Raw genomic sequence first — 26,794 nt, 5'->3', positions numbered from 1 at the left:
ACAGACCGGCACTTGCAAACGCTCACACACTCCAAAGAGTATCAATGAATCGCAGAGGGCAGAAAGATGCTGCTGCACTGCTCTCTATGTGTTGGACCTTTCAAGAGCTTCTGGTTGCACCACAGTCACTGTTGTTTACAGCAGTGGTTCTCAACTGGTCTGGCTGCGGGACCCACCATCACCCCTTAATGACAAGCCGGGACCCACGACCCAAATTATATATATAATATGGGTATATCTATATTCAAGACATCTAGTAGTAGTAACGTCTCTGTGTAGTAAACAACTGTCAAATCAATAAAGAAAGCACACATCAATTATATTTTAACAAATATTATTCTCATTTTTCAAATTTAACTGGATGGATTATAAATAATCCATAGAAATACATGAATAAATGTTCTTCTCATTTCAATTAAAATAACGGCTGGATTAAAAAATAAATTCCTTGACGAAATTCATTTTAGCAAAATAATTTTCACTGAATTGCCCTGCAGCTTTAAATTCTGTTTATTCAGGGTGAAGTGAAAAAGCCATAATATTATATTTTCTCATCTTCTAAAAAGAGAAATTAGTGTTTGACTGGACAGACTCATATAGGTGAATTCTTCAGAGTCTAATGACTCTGGTCTCTCTGGCCATTTCTCTCTTTTGGAGATCGTCCTATGATTTGACTTTCACGACTCACACCTCAATAAACAGTCCTGCTCTGCTCATATGTCCTCGTCTCTCCCCGTGTGTGACGGTGTGTACAGCTCACTCAAGTCAGGAAACGTGTCAGAATACTCATATTTGATTGGCTGAGCTGCATCACGTGATGTGATTCACAACGCATTGGTCAGTGTTTTTCCTGCACCACTGAACAAGTGCCGTAAATGCTGGAATAATTCCGCTGCATAAAAAATGCCCTTCAAAATAAAATCACATTTTGGGCAAAGGCCCACTGAAAACGGGTCCGCGACCCACCAGTTGAGAATCACTGGTTTACAGCAGCTGGTTAATACCAGCTGTCAAAGGAAAAACACCTGCTGTAAGACATCAAGTTTAGGGGAGATTGCCCCCTTTGGTCAACATAGCCATAAAGTTATGCATAGATACTGAACAATGTCCAAGGCTCGTTTCTGGATACTGTAAAACAGGAATGATTGATGTGTATGAATCTTGTTTTACTATTTAATTTTTTGTGCTTTTTATAAAGATATTCTATTTGACAACTTATCATGTTCTTTTTTCCCTCCAGGATCCGGACGATGCACCCAGGTCAGAGCCATCAGTATGTGTTAAAGCCCAAATACTACCACACACACACCACACACACACAGACACACGTCCAATCCCAACCTGAGAGGCCGATCCCCCTGACAGTGGCACACAACCCCATCCATGGTGAGTAAGTCGTCCTACGGATCACCTTTTACTTTCATTTAAACACTGTATGCTAATCAAGTTCGGAAGGAAAAGATTTGGTCACTGGTGTGAAAATCAACCTTGACCTTGATCAGACCTGATCCTTTTTGAGGTCAAGGGTTAGGGTTTTCGTAAGATATCATACGAACCGTTTTATGATACGTTGCATCGCCAGTCACCTATTGTGGGTACATTTTTCTTTGGCTAGTACATTATGAAGACCACCTGCCACTCTGGCTGTCACTTCTGTACAGTGGTGTATTGGCCATCTGGCCCACCGGGACAAATCCCTTTAAGCTGCAGCATCGGTAGGCCGTCCAAAGAATCCTTAGCGTTTACCTGCTGTCCAACCATATCTGTCTCTATGTGCCTGCTGATACCCATAAATTCATCAACTCAAATGTATTACACTCGTGTTTAAACAGTTGAATTAATATTTCTCCATAGGGTTATTAGTGTTATGACTATTACTACTATAATATTGATTGAGAATCACGTATAAGACCAGGATGCTTAATAGTAATGATATCAAATTGAAAAAGTAAAAAGTAACTTATTATTTTTGGCTGGTAAAAAATCTGTGGTTTGTAAATGTTTTCATCTACCAGCCAAATTGGCCTGTGAGCCAAAAGGTACATTGTACACTCTGTTATAATAGTCATTGATAACTCCATGGAGTAGTTTATGAACACATGATTCTGTTTGGTTACTATTGTTTTTTTCTCACCTAAAAAAAGAGCACTTTCTGTCTACTTGAATATTACCACAAAATCAATAAGCATGAAAGAATAACAGCAGAAAATGTGGATGTAATTTTTATAAATAACTATTTGTAATTAAGCTTTGTTTATGGCGAGAATTCCTGTGAATCCCAGAGAAAATGTGATACATTCCCGGAAAGTAATCCTTTTAAAACCACGGGAAAACCTTCAACCTTAATTTATACACATATACACATGCCACACACATATATGCACACAAAACACATCTGCTCTACCACTGTGAGGATGTGGAGAGAATATGGAGCTTGCAATTGGGCAGGAACAGGATTTGTTCAAATTGCAGCTCCAGCGGTAATGGCATAAAGACTTAAGCATTGCCTGCTGCTTGGGGCTGTCGAATATGAGTTATTAGTCTCATTTTGTGAGGGCAATTTCAGACCAAGGCAGAGTGTGAGAGTTATAGGAGAGATGGAATAAAATAACTGTGTCATCTGGGGGAGAACCCCTCAATTTGCTGAAACAACAAGGGCCTGGATAGATATGGATGGGGGAGGGCTGTTGAGAGCGGAGCCTGAATACCTGTTATCTACCCCCCATTAAAGTCTCTATGCTGCTCAACAGCCTTCCCACTGAAGACACATTATCTTTCATTCACAGTTTCAAGTGGAAGCCGGTGCTGAACGGCTGCTGACACTCAAAGGCATGAATAGACCACTGCCTGGGACTTTCAGTTTGTTACTTCCCTGTGCACAATGTATTCATAGACAAACAGCTAATACACCACACAGGCTTAGGTTCCTATCATGGATGCCATTGGCTTGTGGCATTCACATTTTTATGAGACATTTATATCTGAGCTGCCCAAATCATTTCGAGAAAAAAAGGTTTTTGGACCAACTTTGGCTGGCGGTCACACTCTTATATATCTGACAGATCAACAACAGCTATAATTTACCAGCTCGTGGTTGGTTATTGTGGTTTGTCATAAATTCAAGGCCATCGTCAGACTGGCCAGTATGCATCTATGAATAAGTCAATATTTTTGAAAGAATCTGTAGACTGTTTGAGTGGTTGTGCCTCTGGCCACAGCCAGGCGGAACGACTCTGGGATATTAAATGTGAGGTCGGCAGACAGTGTTGATGCTTGGTTTTACAGCGCTGTAGACTCTAGTAGACCCAGACATGGCCACAGTGACCCAGACCCAGTTTCAAAATATGATCCCAATCTTGGTTTAACTTCAGCTAGCAGTTGGAAAATACCAGAGAAATGACCTGCCATTGAGGGGAAATGGGGCACAAACACATATAGAGTGGTCTCGTGTGACGTCACAGTTTAGCTGTCGGCCATGTTGGAGTACACACAAAGCCACTGGCATGCACGGCTGAGTCGCATAACCTATCGGTGGTGAACTTTTGTGCTGTCTTTGGTTGTGGCAGCAGAGCTGATAGAGACAAGAAATCATTCTTTCGTTTGCCAGCGGTCATTACACATCAAGGAAATGACACGAAGGAGCTATCCAAGCGACGTCGCGAGAAATGGCTGTCACGCATCTCTCGAGATATAAAGGAATGGAATTTGGCGTACACTAGAGTATATGCGGATCACTTTATAAGTGGTCAGTGATTTTATTTACAAATTCGTTTGTGAACAGTATTTAATAAAGGAAATATAAATTAAACTTGGACATGAGAAGGTTACCGAAGCTTCATCGGCCCGTGACAGCAGTCGGTACCAGAGACGTGTCGAGCGTGTACAACAGGCGAAACACAGAGATGCAGCCTCAGCATTGCTTGATATGAGTTTAACGTCAGATCATATATATATATATATGTGTGTGTGTGTGTGTGTGAGGGGGGGATGAAGTTAGGGGTTAGTTTAAAGTTAATTCCTACACACAGGCACACAATGACATGCATGTACAATGTAAACAAACACACGTGTCTGTTTGCACTGAGTAAACATTGAATATTGCTAAATATCGGACCAGATCTGTATATATTTACCCTTCCAGTGACGAGATGAGAATTGTCGACGACCGTTGCTTTGACGTCTCGGACCCATCCACTGACAAACTGATTATAAGCGTCGAGCCCTTTGTAGCACTCCAGCTCGTCTTTTGTGTAAGGACTGGGGGTGTTCACGAGATACGTGTAGATGTTGGCGTAGTTTACCGATGGAAGATAAGTAGGATCGGCACTGAAACCATCTGCACTCATCGTATAGGGATCCAAGTTACCAATAACCTTCAATTTGGCCAGGTAGCGAACCTTTGATGCACTATCCAGTGATTCAAAGTATGGTATTTTCGCCGCACTTCCTTGTTTACTCGCCGCCATGTAGGATCTGTATGTACTCCAACATGGCCGACCGACCTCGTAACTAAGGAGATCGTGACGTAGGTGAGACCACTCTATACAGAGGAGAGAAGACAGCCACTAACATTTCCAAATCATTCATATTCATGACATTTGTCGGGAAATTTGAGAGAAATAACTGTTTTGCACGCCTTGCCTCATTTCAAGGCTTGCCATATTTGAAGTACACTTCATGGCCTAGATTCTGGCCTTCGATGGTCTGAGGGTTCAACATGAGATACCAAAGGATTCACCATTAAATTCAAAGTCAGTAATGTGCGTTAATGCTATAGGTAATATAAAATAGTAATGTGAGTAATAATAATTATTATATGAGCAGTGGGAGTCAGCAGGGCCATGGCGGGAGGAAGGACCAGGGTCCAGATATAACCACGATCCATGGAACCTGTGAGGAGAGAAAGCACAAAGACTCTGGTGAAGAAGAAACATCAGTAATGAGCATTAATGGGACATCAATTCATACAGAAGGAGATGAAGAAGAGGAGAGAGGAGCTCAGTGTATCCTAGGAAGTGCCCCGGTCGTCTAAGTCTATACCAGCATATCTAGGGGCTGGTCCAAGGCAAACCCGAGCCAGCCCTAACTATAAGCAGTACTTTAAAAAAGGAAAGTCTTAAGCCTACTCTTAAATGTGGTGAGTGTGTCTGCCCCCCAGACTGAAACGGGAAGCTTGTTCCACAAAAGAGGAGCTTGATAACTGAAGGTTCTGGCTCCCGTCCTACTTTTTAAGACTCTAGGAACCACAAGTAACCCTTAATTTAATTATAGTAGGGTAATATGGTACTATAAGCTCTTTAAGATATGATGGTGTCTGACCAATTCGGGATTGGTAGGTGAGGAGAAGGATTTTAAATTATATTCTAGATGTTACAGGGAGCCAGTGCAGAGAAGCTAATACAGGAGTAATATGATCTCTTTTCTTTGTTTTTGTTAGTACCGTACACGTGCTGCAGCATTCTGAATCAGCTGGAGGGATTTAATAGATGTATTAGAGCAGCCTGATAATAAGGATTTGCAGTAATCTAGTCTAGAGGTAACAAATGCATGAACTCTGTCTCTGCATCACTTTGAGACAGGATGTGCCTGATTTTTTTAATATTACATAGGTGAAAAAAGGCAGTCCTAGAAATTAGTTTTATCTGAGAGTTGAAAGACAAATCCTGATCAAAGGTAACTCCAAGATTCTTGACAGTGCTGCTGGATGCCAGCGCAATGCCATCTAGAGAAACTATATCATTAGATAACTGATGTCGGAGGTGTTCTGGGCCTAGTAGAATAACTTCAGTTTTGTCTGAGTTTAACATCAGGAAGTTGCAGGTCATCCAGGTTTTTATGTCCTTAAGATATGCTTCTAGTTTAGTGAGCTAGCTGGTTTCATCTGGTTTGATCGATATATATAATTGAGTTTCATCTGCATAACAATGAAAGTTTTTAGAGTGTTTTCTGATAATATTGCCTGAAGGAAGCAGATATAAGGTGAACAAGTTTGGTCCAAGCACAGCACCTTGTGGAACTCCATGACTGACGTTGGTGTTCATCAAGGTTTAATCGTTTACATTTTACAAACTGTGATCGATCCGATAAATAGGATTTAAACCAGTTTAGTGCGGTTCCTTTGATGCCAATATAATGTTCTAGTGTCTGCAACGGGATGTAATGGTCAATGGTGTTGAATGCAGCACTAAGGTCTAACAAGACAAGAACAGAGACAAGTCCTTTGTCTGATGCAATTAGAAGGTCAATTTTTACCAGAGCTATCTCTGTGCTATGATGCTTTCTAAATCCTGACTGAAAATCCTCAAATAAACTATTGTTTTGTAGAAAGTCACACAACTGATTTGTAACTGCTTTCTCAAGGATCTTAGAGAGGAAGGGAAGGTTAGAGATCGGTCTATAGTTAGCTAATACCTCTGGATCAAGAGTGGGCTTAAAACTTAAAATCTCTCCCAAATCATAGCACAATATGTGAACAGTCTCTGTGCAAAGTTTGACTTGAAGCAGAACAAAATTAGAGAGGTTTTAGTACAGCGAGGTCTGGCGAGGTCACCCAAATTGTCATTTTGGAACCAGCTGTTCCATTGTAATTTTCTACACTATATAACAATATATTTCACAGGATGGTTTGGGCCGAGGATGTGGTGTTTTGGAGTGGAGCTATGGGTCGACCATAGTCCATGGTGTCAACACAAGTGCCACTGTCTTCACAAACAGAAACAAGGATTGTTGTGACACTGTGGACTAGAGCTAAATATTATATATACTATTTCTAAATATAAATTTTTGATTGCGATTTTCACGGATATTGTGATTTTGATTGTAATTATTTTCTATAAATTACACTCCAGGCATGTATTGGTTGTCTACAGAGTAATAAATATGTACCAAGTAGGAATACAACGTTCTAGTTGCCTTGTGAAGTTGACAGTCAGCGACAGAAGAATCTGTTACAAAGTAAGGTTAAGTTATCTGTCGTAAAATACTGTAAATCTGGGGATTGGGTTCAGTAGCATGTAATCGAGTCTGAATCTAGTGTCACATCTGCTCTTCAAATCCAAAACCTTTAGAATCCCTGATTGAACCTTTCAACATAAGTAAGTAACAAAAGTGCAGACTGCTCACTAAGCTACTTCAATCACTGATACTTTATGAATGTTTCACTGAGAGTTGCTGAAATTGATGTGACACGATAAGAAAGATAATTTCACCAGAGAAGAAGTGCAAAGACGTGACTGAGCAGTGTTGTCCCTGTGGCTCTTTATCTAACCAACCATCTTTTACAGACTTGCTCAGAATATTTGTTGACATTTTTTTATTTTGGCATTCTGGCAAGTTGCTTATTGCACTGTGCATTAGTTTTCAAGTTTTGGAAGTAGTCATGATTTCATTTGTTTTTCTCCCCTTCACCAATGCAGGACCATGACCATATTTATTAGATCTTCATCTGCAAGATAGTCAAGCAAGGGAAATGAAAGAATCACACCACCTGCAAGGCTGTGTCGTAACTTATACATATTCAGAAAATAAGTGTTATCCCACACATGATGCGTATGTTTCATAGGAAGGACGTCAGCCTAATATCTGCTGGGTGGCTAAAGTTACCGTTAGCTATAGGAACAGCCTGAATAAAGTTGACACACTGTTCAGTCGACTCCTCTGGCTTCACCTCTCCAGATCATATCAAGTCAGCAAACATAAACTGAGAGTGCAGATCAGTGTGCTGAGTCATTTATCAGTCCGTCCCTCTCGTAGATGCAACACTCACTATGAGAGTCAGAGACAGCCGGTCCCCCTGGAGTCAAGAGACCTGGACTCACGGCAGTTTACAGGACTGTCGTAACTCATGATGGCCATCCATACCTTTGTGTGATGGAGGAGGGTCTGTGTGTGTCTGTCTGATGAGGTTGGGGGCCAAACTAAACATTGCACCGGAACCCCTGTCAAGTATATCACAGCAACTCCCCACTGACAGCAAATTTGTATACCTTCAAATAGCACTTATGGCCTCTGAGCCTAAGTTAATGGGAATACCACGGCTGTTTTTTACGCAGCATGCAGTCAGCGCTACACTTTGTGAAAGTAGCAGACACGTTTGCTCTTCTAAAACAGGAAGCTTGCAGCCTTTCTTTCAGCCCAGTCTCACGCGACAGACGGCCTGTCAACAACAGGCTTTGGTGCCACATCTGGGAAAGTTATTCCCCGTCTCCCCTCAACTATTCCTCAGCTCTCCCACACCATCAAAACTACCTCCGACAAATGTTAATAGTCTTGGCCCTGACTGAAGGTTTGGGCAGAGAGGATCCCCTTGCCATCACCGCAATGACCGAATAAGAGTGCCATGATGGTGTGCAATCAGAGAATGGAATGGCACGACTAGTTCACATACCTACTAGTTCTAAGTTCTAAAACTCCAGCAGTAGCATAACATACAAGTGTTTATTCATGTTTCATTGTAAAAAAACAAAAAGCGTGTCTCAAAAGGATTTTTTCTTTTGTTCAGATAAAACCTCTTTGGCTGTCCTTAATCCCTTTTAACATCCATTCAAATATCATGACACAATTTCATTCAATCGACCGTAGAAGCCTAGAAGACATTATACAACATCTGAAGTCATCCTCCTGCTGCTTGGATATTCTACCAACACACTTTTTCAAAAATATTTCAAACTGCATGACCACTGATCTTTTACAAATTGTAAACACATCCCTTCTCTCAGGTGTCTTCCCACAAGCCATAAAAACTGCAGTTATTAAACCACTCTTAAAGAAGGTTAGTTTAGACTCCGCAACGATGAAAAATTATAGGCCAATATTAAACCTCCCATTTTTGAGTAAAATAATTGAAAAAGCGGTTTTCCAACAGCTGACCAACTTCTTGACCGTAAATAACTGCTTTGATGTTTTCCAGTCAGGCTTTCGACAGCACCACAGCACTGAAACTGCTCTTGTTAAGGTTTTCAACGACATCCACTTAACATAGACAATGGCAGAAGTTCAGTCTTAGTCTTACTAGATCTCAGTGCTGCATTCGACATGGTCGACCATGCCATACTCCTATAAAGACTAAAAATCTGGGTGGGACTCTCTGGCACAGCACTTAACTGGTTTGAATCCTACTTGAAGGGCCGAGAATACTTTGTGTCTGTGGCTCATTACACATCGGAGCTGACTAAAATGACATGTGGTGTTCCCCAAGGTTCAATACTGGGGCCTCTTCTGTTCAACATCTACATGCTTCCACTTGCTCAGATTATGGAAAACAACAAAGTGTGTTATCATAATTATGCAGACGACACACAAATCTACATAACTATGTCACCAGGGGACTATAATCCCATACAAGGGCTGGGTAACTGCATTGAACAAATCAACAACTGGATGTGCCAGAATTTTCTTCAATTAAACAAAGATAAAACAGAAGTAATTGTTTTCGGTACCAAGGACGAACAATTGAAAATCACCGCTCAGCTTCAGTCACTGATGTTAAAACCCACAAACCAAGCCAGAAATGTAGGTGTAGTTATGGATTCAGATCTCAACCTGAACAGCCATATCAAGACAATTACAAAATCAGCCTACTATCACCTGAAGAATATATCAAGGACTTATGTCTCAACAGGATTTGGAAAAACTTGTCCACGCATTTATCTTCAGCAGACTGGACTACTGTAACGGTGTGTTTACAGGTCTCTGTAAAAAGTCCGTCAGAAAGCTGCAGCTCGAGTCCTCACTAAGACCAGGAGGGTGGATCACATCACTCCAGTTCTGAGGTCTTTGCACTGGCTTCCTGTCCAACAAAGAATTGACTTTAAAATCCTGCTGTTGGTTTACAAAGCACTGAATGGTTTAGGACCAAAATACATCTCTGATCTGCTGCTACCTTATAAACCATCCCGACCCCTCAGGTCATCTGGGACCGGTCTACTATCTGTTCCCAGAGTCAGAACTAAACATGGAGAAGCAGCGTTCAGTTTTTCTGCTCCACATATCTGGAACAAAGTCCCAGAAAGCTGCAGGTCTGCTGAGACCCTCAGCTCATTTAAATCAAGATTGAAGACTTTTCTGTTTGCTGCTGCCTTTAATTGAACCACATTCAATTCATATATTAATAAATTTCCTGCATTTCTGCATTTTACTACAGCATTTTATTTCTTGCACTGTTTTTTTAATGTTTTAATGAATGTTCTTAATTGTTTTTAAATCTCCTTTTCTTTTGCCTTATGTTTTGATGCTTTTAATGGTTTTATGTGAAGCACTTTGAATTACCTTGTTGTTGAAATGTGCTATACAAATAAACTTGCCTGCCTTGCCTTGCCTTCTACGCCATTAACCTTGATGTAGCCCCGAAGCTGAAATGTTCTGGTCTCTAAATAAAGTGTTGCTGTAGCATTGACCACCCACGGTTGTGTTGATAGAGTACGCCACTTATTCTCTATTTATTATCTATAGCATTGTTGGACTCATAATGGACAATCAAAAATATCTATAAAAAAATCGAAATGCCTCTTCCTTTTCATAACCTGGTGCAAACATTACCCACGATGCAACAGACTGCTGACAGTTTGATCGGATATTCCAGTGTTATCCTAGTAGCAATGTAGCCTTGGGCCCATAACTTCCTAACCAAAAGTGCAAAAAGCAGTTCAGTCTAGAGCAACCCCCTTCTACATCCCGACCGGGTTCACGGTTCACGCACCACCAACCCCCCCCCAAACACCCTTAAAAAAATGTATAGCCGCATAAACATCGGACCAATGAGAGAACACTTTGCTCGCGCGTGGCGTTTGTTTACAAGATAAAAACACAAAAACGACGAAAAAACTCCCTGCAACGTACGCCTTCGAAAAGGTAACGGACGTACACCAGAAGAGTGGCCAGATTGGCCACATCTGTAGGCTCGTCTACTTGCAGAGAGTAAAACTCACTCTTCTTCACGTGACCGACTAATGTAGCCAGGATGTCTTCGGACAAAGCATCGATGCGCGCGACAGTGTTGTTGGACACCGGGATCACATCCAACTTGTTTGCTTCTCTCTCTCCACTCATACATTCCACCATCGCTTTGGCAGCTGGCAAGCACACGTCTTCGTTATGTGCGGTAGCCCCTTTCTTGCTATTCTGTGACCAGATATGAAGCCTGCAGTGCGTGTTTTGTAGACCCAACATGAATGAGACTGCAGTTGTTTTGGGCTGTTTTGTAACTCCTCCAATTTCGATATAAACAATGTAAGGGGCTTTTGACTTGCACGGGCATGCTTGGTGTTCAGGTGGCGACGTAAATAAGAAGGCTTCAGACTGTTAGCCAGAACCTCACTGCACTGTCTCCAAAAAATTACATTCCCCCAAAACTAAAATGCATTCTCAATTACATTTGACCAAAAACATATTTTCTCCCTGATTACGTTTGTGTTTGACTTATGACATTGACGTATTACAAATACGTTTCGAATCAACATTTTAACATTTTTTTCCCTCTCCACCACCGCCTCTCCTTCTCCCTATTACGCGGTCAGAATACTACCACAACACGCCGCCTGTCTCCAGCAGAAATGCGCTCATCCAGCTCGAGTAACGAGGAACATTACGCGGCTACAACACCTCCACAAAGGCCCGCGTGTAAAATAAAAGATACCTCCATAACACCCCGCCACTCTCGGCTCATACCTCCCCAGCAAAGAGGCACATCACCCGGCCACAATACCTCCAGAATGTCCCCCGGGTGAAATCCGGGACTTGGTTTTATGGTTCCGAGTGGCGGGCGCTCACTCGTTGGCCATTCAGATATTAGATGTAAAAAAACAAACGCAGGTGACTTACCAAATGCTGTTCACTTAATTAAAGACAAACTCCATCCTACTTTCTTTGTTGACAAAGAGTTGAATCCCACAGTTAAATCCCAACTCACAAATCCGTTTCTCCTCCTTCAGCCATTGAGTGTTAAAAAATAAATAATCTAAACCAAGCAAAATGCAAAATATTTCATAATTTCTTCCATAGCTTTCAATTTGAACTCTTACTACTCTGACTAAGCCTCTGATGGCTACTTTAAGTTTTGTTTCTCAATAGTCACGTGCTCGGCCACTGATTCACTTGTGAGTCTGCAGGCCTCTGCCTCTCTTCTTACCTGGAGACACAGAGGTGAGATCTGATTGGATAAGAGCTCTACTTAAAACAAGCTGCACTGGAAGCAGAGCAACTGAGGAAGACAGTAGCTGTGCAATGAGAAAATAAGATAATGGGAAAAATATTTTTATAAATTATAATACATGTAGTGTATTTAAGAAAAAATATTAAATTATAAAACAGCTATAACTTTATGATTCAGTTTAGGCCAGCAGAGAAGGCCTTGAAGGCCCACCACTGGGTACCAGTAAACTTCTCTTAAAAAGTGTTTTTAATCATTCCAGACTTCAGCGTCTGTACTGCGTACGTTTTACCTCTGAGGCTCGTGCATTTTTATTCCCTGACGTGGATCACATAAACCTCAGAAAGAAATGACCCCCCTTGACTTCAGTATTAACACTATCATTCCTCCCTGCTACACTTTCCCCTGCCGCTCCAGCCTTCCTGCAGCCTGGACGAATCTCACCCTCAACATTTTTGTCCTTCAAGTTGATTGATGTCTGTGTTGTGTCTGAGATGCTCTCCTGACTCCCTTTCCATATGCTCGACACACCCAAAGAAATCTGCCAGCAGTGTGTGCATACTTACAAAGGCATAGATGTGAGGAGGAGGGAGGAAGGTTTCAGAGGATTTGGAAATGTTTTGTCATCGCTGTGGACAGGGACCTACTGCTCAGAGACTTGTCAAAGTAGTTTTGACAGGCTGTGATTGTTATGATTACGTAAAATACAGAGGTGCTTGAAAAGCTGTTAGAAAACAACACATTTATTGTGAAGAGAATTTGAAGTGATTTTCAATGCATATTCCTCCCCTGAAGCAGATATTTATACCACCTGTCGAGAACCACATTTAAACTGACTGGTGTAAACAGCCATGAAAACAATTATCACAATTAATTAAAAGTGATTGGATTCTGTGGGAACTTCATAGTGTTACGCCAAAGGGCACTGACATACAGAACTGACATTTTAGCCATGAGGAGTCGCTGCATGTTTTCTGTAGGTTTTGCGGTGTGTCCAGCACCTTTGCCTCTAATCAGCTCTAGTGGCGGCTGGTGGAACATTTTCTAGGTATGGCTGTGCCATATCCAATCAATTTAAAAAAAATTAAGGTATCAAAAACGCATTAGTACTTTGCAGTTAAATATTTAACATTTATTCCAACATGATAAAAGCAGTAAATAACACTTAAACAAACATGTCAGGACATCGTATTTTTGTCACCCTCACAAGCAATTCAGTATAATATATATATATATATATATATATATATATATATATGTATATATATATGTATATATATATGTATATATGTATATATATATATATGTATATGTATATATATATGTATATATATACACATATATATATACACATATATATATGTATATATATATACATATATATATACATATATATGTATACATATATATATACATATATATGTATATATATGTATATATATATATATATATATATATGTATATATGTATGTATGTGTATATATATATATATATATGTATATATGTATGTATATATATATATATATATACATACATATATATATATATATGTATGTATATATGTATGTATATATATATATATATATATATGTATGTATATATGTATATATGTATGTATATATGTATGTATGTATATATATATATACATATATGTATATATGTATGTATGTATATATATATATATATACATATATGTATATATGTATGTATGTATATATATATATACATATATGTATATATGTATGTATGTATATATATATATATACATATATGTATATATGTATGTATGTATATATATATATATACGTATATGTATGTATGTATGTATATATATATATATACGTATATGTATGTATGTATATATATATATATATATACGTATATATATGTATGTATATATATATATATATATATATACGTATATATATGTATGTATATATATATATATATATATATATATATACATTTCTCAGACAGCTGCTTCATGTCTCTCACTCCCTAACTGTCCGTGCTGGATACAGGGGACAGCCCCATTGTTTTAAAAAGCTAAAAAGCTAAATAAGTTATTAGCATGACGTCATCCAGCTAGCCAAACCTGTCTGGTGTACAGCTCGTAGAGAAGCTTTGCATGTACTGCTTCCCTTTCCTGCAAGTCTGCTGTGTGATTGTGGGGTCATGTTGATCTGATATCAGCTCTTTCACCTGGAGTTTTTCTACAAAAGTTCTCCTCTCAAACGGGTCTTGGAGGAGCAGTGCTCGTGGCGCTGGCACTGGTCTGTAGAGACTACTCCTGACGAGAACGAGCAGCTTGGGGCAGAACGAATTCTGCCCATCGCTGAATGTATAAGAGGACGCTAATTGGCTAAATTGTATGTCACACATTTATATCTTTAATCAGCAATTGGCTAAACTGCTTCATAGACCCGCCTCCTGTGGGCAGATTCTCCAGCGCCCCAGAGCTGCTGATACATGCAGACAGGCGGAGAGGACGTGGAGGAAAAGCATATATTTTGTGCAGATATCATATTTTATAATGATGCATTCCATATTTCAAAAACACAAATATTTGTATAATTTATTTTAATTTATTTTAATTTTTTGTGGCTCAAGGGGGGGGGGGGGTGCGCTAGGGCGCCCTCTATTGGCCAGCCGCCACTGATCAGCTCTTATCAGCAGCTGGTTTTTTGGTCCATTCTGGGGTTGGGGAAAGATATAGCTGACTGGCTGTTCAGTTTAGTGAAGCAGTGATTTTCACTTTATAACATTTTGACATACTAGTTTAGTTTAGTAGTAGTAGTTGAGTTTCAGTTTAAAACGGTTCAGTAAACTGAACTTCTTATGTGAGTGTGAGTGTGCGTGAGGATCTTTTTAACCCAGTGGTCTCAGATATCTAAACTTAAGCAGGCCTTAACTGTAGATGTCATTTGAATCATATGTGGGATGGAAGGCAATGACACTCTGTGTGCCTCTACTGTCAGGACATCATCAGAAAACGTTTATATTTTAGGAGGCAGAATATGAACAAATGATGTCTGGTTTCTTTTGTTGATGTTCTTCAGAGTCTATCAGTCTTAAACTTTCCACTTATTTGCCTTAACAGTGGGACAGAATGAACAGAAAGTGCATGTCAGTGGTCAGCTAGCCATTGGCTGTAGTCTTAGCAGTTTGTGAAAATCCATCTTTAACAGATTTTTCATGCTGAAAACAACTATAGTAACAGACATAACTGAAGAGTTTGAAAATAAGCAATCTGTGTTCCTCACTTAAGTATGATAGAAAATATGTCACTTTTAACTGTGGAAGTGAGTCAGGAGGTTCCAGGTCTGTGATTTGGAACCTTTTGTTTACATTTGTCTCACGTACTGTTCTTTTAAGGAAGCAAGAGCCCTCGCTTTGCCCGTCCAGAGTTACCTTACCATGCCTTTTCCTTCCTACTTCCTTTTGGGAATAATCTTCCCATCAAAGGGAATTGTGCAAACCATGTTTAGACTTCAAATCTTGGACATCCATATACGTGGAGGCATTTCTTAAACCACCTCTCTGTTGGTGTTTGGTTGTAACCACTACATCATATTAGGTATCTCGTTAACAGTCAATTTTTGCACCTATTAGTGAATGTTTCGGCAGCCAGGTGTGTTTTATCCAGTGGTTTTTCCTGCCTCTCAGGTTTAGAAAACATTCCTCCGCCTGCTTGGCCGTACTTCACGCTTCACTGGTGTGAACAGCTGACAGCCACAACAAAGCCCTGAGCACTGGAGACAGGGGTTTGGAGCTGAGGCAGGGATGTTATTAAAAGTGAATCAAGTTGAAAGAATTAGTGGAGAAAATGTAAACGCACCCGAAGAGACGTATGTAGACATTGGTGTACATTAGGGAAGAAGACTAAATGTGTCAGATACTTTGAGATGGGATCCAGTATTTCTTCACTCACCTCTTCCTCCTGTCAGTCTGTACTGAGGGCTGGGTTTATGAGGGTGGAGAGGGACACAGAGATGCTGTCTTCCAGTACTTCTTCCTGATCTCAGTGAGAACGCATAGCAAAGGATCTTTGGAGCACTTTCTCTTTATTTGAGGGGTTAAAGTTCCTGACAATGGTTTGCTGAAAATCAACAGTAAAAACGATGAAGGAAGATAGAATGAGAAGAAAACCAGAGAGAAAGGAAAACAGGCGCAGAAGCGGAAGGTGGTATGCTTGCTGTTTGTCTGTTCTGGAATAAAGCTTGGTATGCTCATATGCTGATATCCACCTCTCAGAGACTTAGAATGAAGAACTGGAAGACATCCCAGAGTTTTGTTTGCTGACTTCTCTCTGTCCCAGATTTCTTTTCTTGATTCCTGCTCCCATTTCAGAGGCGCCACTGGATTTAGGAGCAGTGGAAGAGGAGGAGAAACAGTTAGAGAGGGGGACACACATCACACGTTTCTCTAAATTTAAAATGATATAGTACGTTTTGTGTTGATGTTTTGACTGGAGCCTCCCCAGTTGATTATGACAAGCTCCAACTTGAAAGTGATTTCATGTTTTCCAATGGATCAAAGAATAATCAAAGGTTGGTGTGCTCTCCCCTCCCCTCCTCTTGGTTTCTGTCATGCTCTCGGTGGCAGTGGGCAACCATACAGGAAGGATCAAGGTGGTCTTCACACCAACCATCTGCAAATTAACCTGCATAGGAGGCAGATGTCATAACAACTGCGAGCTGGGAAACACCACCACCATCATCAGTGAGAACGGCCACGCTACAGACACACTGACAGCACCCAACTTCAGAGTAGGTGAGTGATCCACAGTTCTGTGTGTTGCTTTTGAGACCCTGTATATTCACCAATTCACACACGCACACGCACACACACTGCTCTCTATGGATGGTACTGCTGCTAACCGGCTGTGATATTAGACCTGTTGATGGACAACACGTTTGTCGACATTCAAATCTTTTACTTAATCCTAGCAAATCATTTAGCTTACAAACACCAATTGGAAGAGTCTACTCGGATTTCTGTTTCCATTCTACATGTGTTTCTTTATGTACTGTCATCTGTAAACACCAGGCAGCATACGCTTGTTTATTTTCTTGCCTGACAAACTCTTTGATTTGAGAGTAGCCCTCATCTTGAACTCTATAGGAGATGAACATACTTTGAATGAGTGTATACAAGAACATTGCAGCCTCAGGGATCATGAAACAAGCTCTGTGCAATGGAGCATGTGATGTGGGTGTTCTTTAATGTATTGCACAGACCCGGCAAACTGTGTCTGAACTTGCCTCAGTCCTTACAAGGAACAGATCTCCAGCTCTGACACATGCAAAAACATGGGAAGAGCGGAACAAGATGAATTCCTGTCTGACTCAGCTGAACAAATTAGTAAAACTGGAGTACCACCAGACTTGTATCTGTGGGTGACTGGGAGGGATGGGTTTTTTTGTTTACTGGAGTGGATTTGTAGTTATGTCTGGGTTTACTCATAGCAGTTAAATACATTTTGCTTCAAGATCAAATTTGACAATTTGAGCCACGAACCAATTACCAAATATCTGTACCTCTGAGGAGGTGGTCACACGGTAGAATCTAAAATGGACAAACTATTATTTTGAATATTCAATTTAAATCGTTTTTTCTTTTGAAGAGGAAATGCTGCTGTGAATAAACTTTTGGCGTGGTTTGCCATGAGTCATTATACATAATGTGTGTTTTTAAAACAGTTATTCAGCGATGGCGTCCTTTGTAGGAAAACATAGATCACCTTAAACATGGATGTACTATGGGAACGGTAGTGGAAAGAAACATTTTCAACCTGGAATAACAAAATAAAACTCTTGTAGTTGTAGGACATTTGACTGCGGCGACTGTACTGTGCACACATATTTTGTAGTATTAGATTACATTACATTAAATTCAACTTCATTGCCATTGCACAGGCACTGTGAGGGAATGCAGTAAATAAGTAATTTTAACATATTACAGACTGCAGGGTGTCTGCTGGAACCACTCTGATTCTGAGTGGAATTATAATGTATCCATTGGGTTTTTGACAGATGTAGATACAAAGGAACCACTTACATTATGTTGGTGGGTGAGCTACATTTCATTCAAAGAAGTCCTGTACTGCCAAATCATAGACCAGGCTCTGAGGCAGTCAAAATATTCCAAAAAACTTTTCACAACAGCATTTATTAAAAATTTGGAACCGGTTTTATTCTTTTTATTTTTGACCACAGTCAGCACAATACTGTACCTGTATTTCCTTTTTAGAGATAACTAAACTAAATCAAAGAAAAAATAAATCACTTATTTTGAACAAATGTGAAAAGCTGTCATGAACTGACTCCAGGCTTAATCAAGCTGGCAGAGGTGAACCGAACGCTGACAGGGGAAGAACAGATGTTTGGGTTTGTACCGATAGCCAGTCACCCTCTCAGACAGATAAGTTAACTTGTGTGAATGAGGTGAATGATTAATCATCAAACTGTATGTATTCTAAAACAGCATTGCAAAAGTGGAAGGTTGGCAAGGAAACGCTAGAGTCTACCCAGCTAGTAGAGACTTGCCATTGGCCCATGTAGGTAGACCACTCTGTCTTTAGCGGTCCCTGGGATTTAATGGAATTTCATAAAATAAAATAAATGAACAGAGGGGCTTGCTTTTACTTGTTGTTTTTGTTTTTCGGAAAATATTTCTAAGCAAAGGCTCTTATGAAGTAATTAATTCACATACATTACAGTGCAATATGCAGGTTCACTTGTTAGGTGCCACTGCAATAATAACAACCCAGAGTCATCTATTGGTTACATCAGTTAGAAATACAGAACAGTAAACCAGATATTTGTTTTATTGGTTACTTTTCCAACCTGCTGTTGCAGATTCACACTGCACATGGATCTGACTGAAGGGGGAGAAATGGAGCTTTAATCTCCTGTGCATGTCCAGGCTCGCCTCATTCCTCCCCTGCCTTGACTCTTCCCTTCCTTCCTCCGTCCTTCTCATCTGTGTGATAGAGGGCCGACCTGAGCCAGGGAACTGGACTAGCTATTTTCAGTCCAGACCGAGCTCGAAGGGCCGAGACAATAAATTGCACTTGTCTTGTTTGTCATACTTACCCGATGACAGAAGGGGTTAGAGAGGAGTGTTGATTCAAGATACAATGGAAGGAACGGGAGGATCTTTTCACACTCAGCCTACAACCCATGATGACATGTTGGCCAATTAACAGAGCCAAAAAAGTTCCAGAAGATAAGGTTAAGGAAAAATATAAACCTCAAAGCCGTATAAAGTATATAAACGTTTTGTCATTTTAGATTGTCTTGTATTGTGGAGTTTGTATTTCTTACTAAAGAATGATCATATCTCAGTGAACAAAAACTTTATTTTCAACCAAATGAAGTCTAGTTCTACGTCAGATAGATGCCTCAGGGCTTTTCACCAGCTAATCAGCAGAAAAATGCTCCCTGGGACAGCGGCCCAGTTCTTCCCAGTCTGATTGTCTCTAAGCCTGGCTGGCTCTTCTGTCACGTTGTTTCTCGTTATATAATGGTAAACTCAAAACCTCAAATGCAGAGTTTTACTCAGTGTTCTTCAACGGATTTTGTGAGACTATGGTGGTGGACCTCGTAACCCTTGAAGGGGTCCGGGGGCTTTGAACTCTTGTCAACAATTTTGTGCTCCAGCAGTGGTGGAATGTAACTAAGTATATTTAGGCTACTCAATACTTGAGTACAATTATGAGGTACCTGTACTTTACTTGAGAATTTCCATTTTATTTAACTTTATACTTCTCGTCCACTACATCTCAGAGGGAAATATTGTACTTTTAACTACTTTTATTCGACAACATTAGTTACTTGTTAGGCTACTTTGCAGATTCAGATTATTAATATAAAATATAAATCAACTGTTAAACTATGATGTATTATTAATTAGTTTATAGCCTGATTATTACCTACATCAAGTACTTAAAACTAGCTCCACCTTTAACAGCTGCAACATTAAACCGATGAACACATTAATACATCAACAATTATAATCCAATGTTATAGGTCTACCATAAATATATTGGAAATTGTCCATTCTGCATAATTTTGTACTTTTGGTACTTTAAGTATATTTAGATTCCAATAATTTTGTACTGTTACTTAATTAACATTTTAAATATGGGACTTTTAGTAAGTATTTTTACACTGTGCTCTAGTACGGAGTGCAGTTAGTGACAGTGGCTCCATGGTAACCGTGACAGCTTGACCAATTAGAAACAGGGGCGGGGCTTAGCGAAGGGTCAATTCCCAAGGAATTTTTTTCACCTGTTCTACTTCTTGTGAGAGTGAACTGTTAAGATTTGAGGTTAGATAATTGGCCTTTTCTGAGCTCAGTAAAACACTACAATTCTTAGTTTCAGGTACATTTTACACCACTGTTCCTTTAAAAAAAATGTAAGGAATTTCTTGCTTTTTTATGCCTAAATTGAAAATGTGCATAAAAACAGGTGGCTGGAAATGCACCTGTCTGATTATACCGTCCGGTTACTGAAAGTTAATCCACACCTTCCAACTAATCAGTTACCATGACATAAAATAGAATAATATTTAAAATTGATATTATCATATTAGTGACATGCATGGTTGCTGATTGTTTATTTTCAGTGATAGATTTTTGACAACAAAGCTTATAAATCCAACTTTGTTGGATGGATGACATGCACATTTAAGATTCCCTGCCCTGTACAGCACTCAATTCGCTCAGCTTCCAATCCAACTATGACGTATGTACTTAAGCCTAATTATTGACAGATACATTGAAAAGTCAGACAAATGTGAATCCAAATACAGTCCTAGATGTATTTATAAAGGCGAGTCCTTTTTTTGTTTGTAACTGTGTGTGGAAGCATTAGTGCATCAACATCATCTACCTCTTGTTCTCTTTTCTCTTCCTCAGTGGTGTGTCACCTGCCGTGTATGAATGGTGGGAAGTGCAGCACCAGGGACAAGTGTCAGTGCCCTCCCAACTTCACTGGCAAGTTCTGTCAGATGCCTGTTCAGAACGGACACCAGCAGCACCAGCAGACATCAGGCGGCTACAGACAAACTCAGGTCCACTCCACACATACACTGCCTCTGACCTACAGCAACGGCCAGAATCCCGGTGAGTGAAAAGCACAACTGTGATGCTAGCAGTACAATTAAAGGCTAAACAGTTGGGTTTATGATCTAGATGGAAAATGTGGGTGGAAAAAGTGGAGGAGTACGACTTTCCTATTGTTTATCAGTGAACTTCCTGAAAAGGATGCATTATTTAGCCCATTTGCTGCAAGTCATGCATTGCAAAGGCTGCATTGATCGTCGTAAAAAGCACAACTCACAAATATGAAATTCTACAGCTCTGGAATGTGGCCAGCAGTAATGTAGAGTTGAGGTTACTTGTAGTAAATGGCTTAAAACGTGTATAAACACTGGCGTGAGTGTGTTAGTCATTGTAATAGTCTCCCCACCTGCATTAGTTCGAAAGATTTTTCTCTAGCTGGCTCTGTTTCAGTTAGAATAATAAGTTACAAATATTACGTCTCCAATAGCTGTTAAATACCTGCAAAAGGCCCACACTCAATTTGAACATCATTTTGGTGTTAAAGAGGCACTCCAGTCATTTTATATTACACTTCCATAAAGTTGGCGGGATAGTGAGAGCAAGGTTGAGAGACATTTTTTGAATTAACACAGTTCAGCAGACTGCCGAGAGACGCAGCTGTGTGGCCCAACTTGGTCCAACTTCTCCAATGTGACTGTTTGCTGCTTTGGCTCTGTTTTGTGTCCTAAACTAAATATTTCTGGGTTTTGGACTGCCAGTTGGACAAGAGTCTTGTGCTCAAGAAAATTATAATTTTTCAAAATTTATTTTTGAGACTAGTTAGCTGTCCCCCATCTTCACTTACCGGTAGTAAGAGTAGCAAGAGACAGCTGAGTGTCAGCTTCTGCTGGAGTAGCCCTCTGTCGATGTAGGGACTGACATACAGAGAATACTCTGGAGGGAGCAGGACTTAAGGGATTTTCAATCACTTAAAATGTCTTAATGTAAAACACAAATTCAGGACATGACTTATAGATTACTACAGCAGACTAAGAAGGAATATTATGCAGTTCATAAATGTATTTCAACCTATGGCCTAATAAATAAATAAATTGTCTTACCTCAAAATCGAAAATGACGTCCAGATTTCTACTCACTACAATACTACAATTCCCATAATGCAACACAGAAGTGTTCGATCCTCCCTGCTGGATAAACACTCACATGTTTCCAACTCTAATCCCCCAGTTTGTCACACAGGTTTTCTGCAATAACTTTGTAATCTCAAAGCACAAGTTGATCTTTCAGTTCAAGCAGTGGTCAGTCGCAACACACCACATTCACAATAATAGAGGAAGCTGTTTTTCTGCGATAATGTGAATACGCTATCAGACTTGACAAAGCTCCCCTAACCACTTATGCTTTAAAGACTAATCTATATGTGTCCCCTTAAGAATATTACACATTCTTTCCAGTAATATCCACCCCTTCCTTTTTATAATGACATTGTTCTGTAATAATTGTATTGTTCATGTTGTCCCATGTTCCTTCAGTGTTCAACCCCAGCATCGTCAACATCCACATCAAACATCCTCCAGAGGCCTCTGTCCAGGTCCACCAGGTGTCCCAGCTGGATAACTACCACAACAACGGGCAACAGCTGAAAGGTTCCCAGTCAGGCTCCTCTTCATCCACCAGTTACACCTATCACCACACAGAGAGCAGCCAGAAGATCCAGCACCACGGCTACAACATAGTTTATCCCAGCCAGCATGGCTACCAGCCTGTCACCTCCAAGAACACTCTCGGTCGCTGCTTCCAGGAGACAGCAGGGAGTCAGGTACCCTGTCAGAAATGTCTACTGCATGCTAGCTCAATTCAACGGAAAATCATCTGAAGGAACAAGAATGATTTGTGTAACTTGTAGCAAATGAAATACATTTCAATTCAATTCCATTTTTTTTGCAGGGCCCATAATCACAAATTTTCCTCACACGACTTTATAATCTGTACACATACGACATTCTCTGTCCCGGGACTCTCACATCAGTACAGGAAATACTACCCCAAAAAAACCCTTTAAGAGGGAGAGAAAAAGGAAGAAACCTTAGCGAGAGCAACAGAGGAGGGATCCCTCTATCAGGATGGACAGAAGTGTGATAGATGTCACGTGGACAGAATGTTACGCTGTTCATTCTGAACACATTTAATGCATATGACATAAATGATTCATATAATGAGAGTAGTAGCCATAATAATGATGGAAAAGGTATGACTACTAATAATAACAGCAGCAGTGAATATAATAAAAATAACAATATAATAAAAGCATTAATGGTATCAGTCATAGGAATGTGACTTATAATAATAATAATAATAAAAAGTAGCAGGGCCACGACAAGAGGCACGACCACGTTCCAGATAATAATAATAAAAATACATCTTAGAAAATAATGTAAAACAATCAATGGAGCCTCTCAATAGGAGGGGAAGTATGTAAACTAGGGTGTGCCATGTCATGGCAATCATGATAATCCCATTTTAAACTGATACAAATTTGTCCTGTCACATTATTACCTTCGAGTAAACTGTTGCCATACAGACTTTACATTACTTTTATATTAGGACTACGTACAGGTAGAGCAGCAAAACAAATAGTTAAAAGCCAATGTAACGTTGCTGCTGGCTCAGCTCTGAAGGAGTCAGTTTCATAAAAAGTGCTTTTATCACATGAACTTCAGAGATAAAGAGCAAAGGTGCTACAATACACAACATACTTCCCCATCTAGTAACTACAAGACAAGTTGCATCAGGTAAGTAATTAATTAGCAAAGTTCGGAGGAGTAGAAGCTAATGGAGCACTTACGGTAGTCACATTCAGAAAGGGGAATTTGAGAAAAAAGTCACAATTTTGTATCGCAAAAACAATGTTTAATATCGCCCACTCCTAAAGTATTCCTTATTGGACTTCAAAAGTGCTATATTCGAGATTGGAAGCATTTTTATTGCCTCTCAACATGCAGCTAACGGCGCTAACACCGCTAACAGTGCAAACAATGAAAACAACGGCAAAAGTGCTGGCAGAGCTAACAGTGCTTACCTGAGAGGGCAGAGGGTGGGTGCTACGCTTCCACAACGTTGTCGTTAGTCGGAACAGCATTATCAGCTGTAATCCTCCGTATGAGTGCAGTGTAGAGCAGCGACCGTGAGATAGCCAGGGCACGCTCACATTCACAAATGCAATGAAAGCTAATCTAAACTAAGTACAGTGAAGCTTGGAGTTCAAAACCCATAGAGATAATTACTACATTCTATGTTTATGTAGACACAACTCCACTGTATCTTCACATAGCTAGCTTCACGTAGGGCAAGAAAAATCCAATAAGCTATATTAACTTACTATTTGACTAAAATAGCCAATAGCCATATTGGGGTCCTACACTAACGTTGTCATCTAGCATCTAATGGTACCAGGTTCATAAACAACAATGGCTAATTCATTGTTTTGTGGTGAATCCATTATTAAATGAGGCTAGTGTCTACACTCTGAGCACTGGTCCCACACACTAGTATTCAGGGAAATGGTAAATGGACTTGTACTTGTACAGCGTTTTTCTAGTCTTTGGCAGGCTACCATGCCCACCATCAGGACTAACTAACATTCACACACCGTAGGCACAGCTACAATTTTGGGGGTTAAGTGTCTCGCCCATCGACATGCAACCAGCAGAGCCGGGGATCGAACCGCCGATACCTTGATTGAAGGACGACCCTGCTCTCCACTAAGCCTCAGTCGCCCATGATGCACTGATGTCAATACTGTCCCTGCTCAGGTGTTTACTTACATATGTGTCTGTATGAAACCTCAGCTGAACATTAACAACATCTCAGGGGTGTCAGTTTTTAGCCATATAGTTTGACTCTATGGATGGCAGTGTCAGTTGGTAAGTCCACTGGATGGACATTATTGCTTCCAGGAGGATGGATCCTACTGACTTTGTTGATCCCTAGATCAGTAAAAGTTTTTTGGGGGGAAGACAGAGGCTGTTGTATGCTGTACAGATTATGAAGAGCAGATGTATTGTCTCAGTGTAAAAAAATCACAATGTTGAGTTGAAGTGAACATCATAAATGTAGAGTCACTCCATCACCAGGTCACATTTTACAGACCAGCTGTTACCATAAAGATAAGGGACTGTGAGCGTGTTGTTATCGGCATGTGTGGCCATCTGATTGACCTGGGGATCAGAAACGCAGAGGAAACAGACTATACAAAAACATAATTTTTATTCTAATAAAAATAATAATTCCTCTTCCATTCCTTTATTTCTCTCTCACTCTGTGTACATATGTACGGTATGTTTCAGTGTGGGAAGGCTCTGCCAGGTCTCACTAAGCAGGAGCAGTGCTGTGGGACCATTGGGACGTCCTGGGGTTTCCACAAATGCCAGAATTGTCCAAAGAAACCATGTAAGTACAGATGCTTTTCTCAGATTTTTTTTTTGTCATTATGGACACCTAATTGACACATTTCTCTGAGAACCTCTTCATGCCTCAAAACATGAGCTGCTGTGTGTGTGGTTTTAATCAGGTTAGCAGATTCTAGATGCCAGTAAGGTTCAACATCCTAAATACCCACAACATGTTCTACAGCTTGATAGCAAATAATCTTAAAAACCTCTGCTATCCCACTTTTATCAATACAACTATATCAATGTGTATATATATTTAAAATGATTGTATCCAGGCTTGCGACACACAACATGTAACACTTAGCTACAAGACAATTCAGCAGCAATTAGCAGCATTCTACGGTCTGTTTTTTCAGTGTTGAGTCACTTTTTACGTATTACTCCTTTAAAAAGTAACAACATAACTTTGTTTATTACTTGGTATTAGATTTAATTCTTTATGTTGCTCTTTATATTACTTTATTATTTTCTAGAAAATAAGTTCAGTCTAGAAAATGCTCGTGGAGATGCCAACACGGTCCATTCACTTACCGTAACAGTTCTGATCTTCATACACAGCAAGAACACACTTTTTTAGCAGAAGCAATAAAATCATTTTTGAATCAATAGAATCATTTTTAAATCAATATTTTCTGTTCAAAATATTGATTTATTTAGTAAGTAGCTGTAAGTAGTAACATCATGTACAGCAAGGGGGTCATGTACAGTGTTCCTTTCTTTAAAAACAGAATTAGTACAGGAATAAATCAGTTGTATTGTGTTAGCAACCCTCGCCTGTTCCAATAGTGCAAACATGTCCAGAAGCATCTCACTGCAGCAGCCCACTGTCCTATTGGGAACAGTGCTGTATCAACCTTCCTAGCAGCCTCACCACCCATTATATCCAACATAATATCTTTGGTAGCAGTCAGAATTTTGATCTTCACTGACTGTGATATGAGGTTAAAAAACACAGCCTCAGGGCTCAGTGAGGAATGTTCTGAGCTGCTTTAAAGCTTGACTGTTAACTCGGTGCTCTTTCTTTGGAAGAATTACATAGTTCTGACAGCCTAAAAAGAGAGTCTCTAAAACTATTATAAGGAATTTATAGAAGGTTTTAAGATGTATTCTACTCATAAAGTTTAGG

The 26,794-nt window shown here is 39.9% G+C and overlaps 1 protein-coding gene across 3 annotated transcripts in view; it reads left to right on the top strand.

Annotated features, from left to right (window-relative positions):
* ltbp1 (latent transforming growth factor beta binding protein 1) overlaps positions 1 to 26,794 on the top strand; it is a 137,227-nt gene that overhangs the window by 40,684 nt on the left and 69,749 nt on the right. For all 3 annotated transcript variants that reach the window (XM_079280218.1, XM_079280217.1, XM_079280216.1), the window contains exons 4-8: positions 1,241 to 1,386; positions 16,751 to 16,918; positions 21,071 to 21,277; positions 22,750 to 23,036; positions 25,564 to 25,666. In XM_079280218.1, coding sequence (XP_079136344.1) covers positions 1,241 to 1,386; positions 16,751 to 16,918; positions 21,071 to 21,277; positions 22,750 to 23,036; positions 25,564 to 25,666 — 911 coding nt within the window. The remainder of the gene's footprint in view (positions 1 to 1,240; positions 1,387 to 16,750; positions 16,919 to 21,070; positions 21,278 to 22,749; positions 23,037 to 25,563; positions 25,667 to 26,794) is intronic.

This window comes from Melanostigma gelatinosum (assembly GCF_949748355.1).
Source record: "Melanostigma gelatinosum genome assembly, chromosome: 12".
Taxonomy (NCBI): Eukaryota; Metazoa; Chordata; class Actinopteri; order Perciformes; family Zoarcidae; genus Melanostigma; species Melanostigma gelatinosum.
The sequence above is the reverse complement of the archived record's forward strand: the minus strand, read 5'-3'. Positions and strand labels throughout refer to the sequence as shown.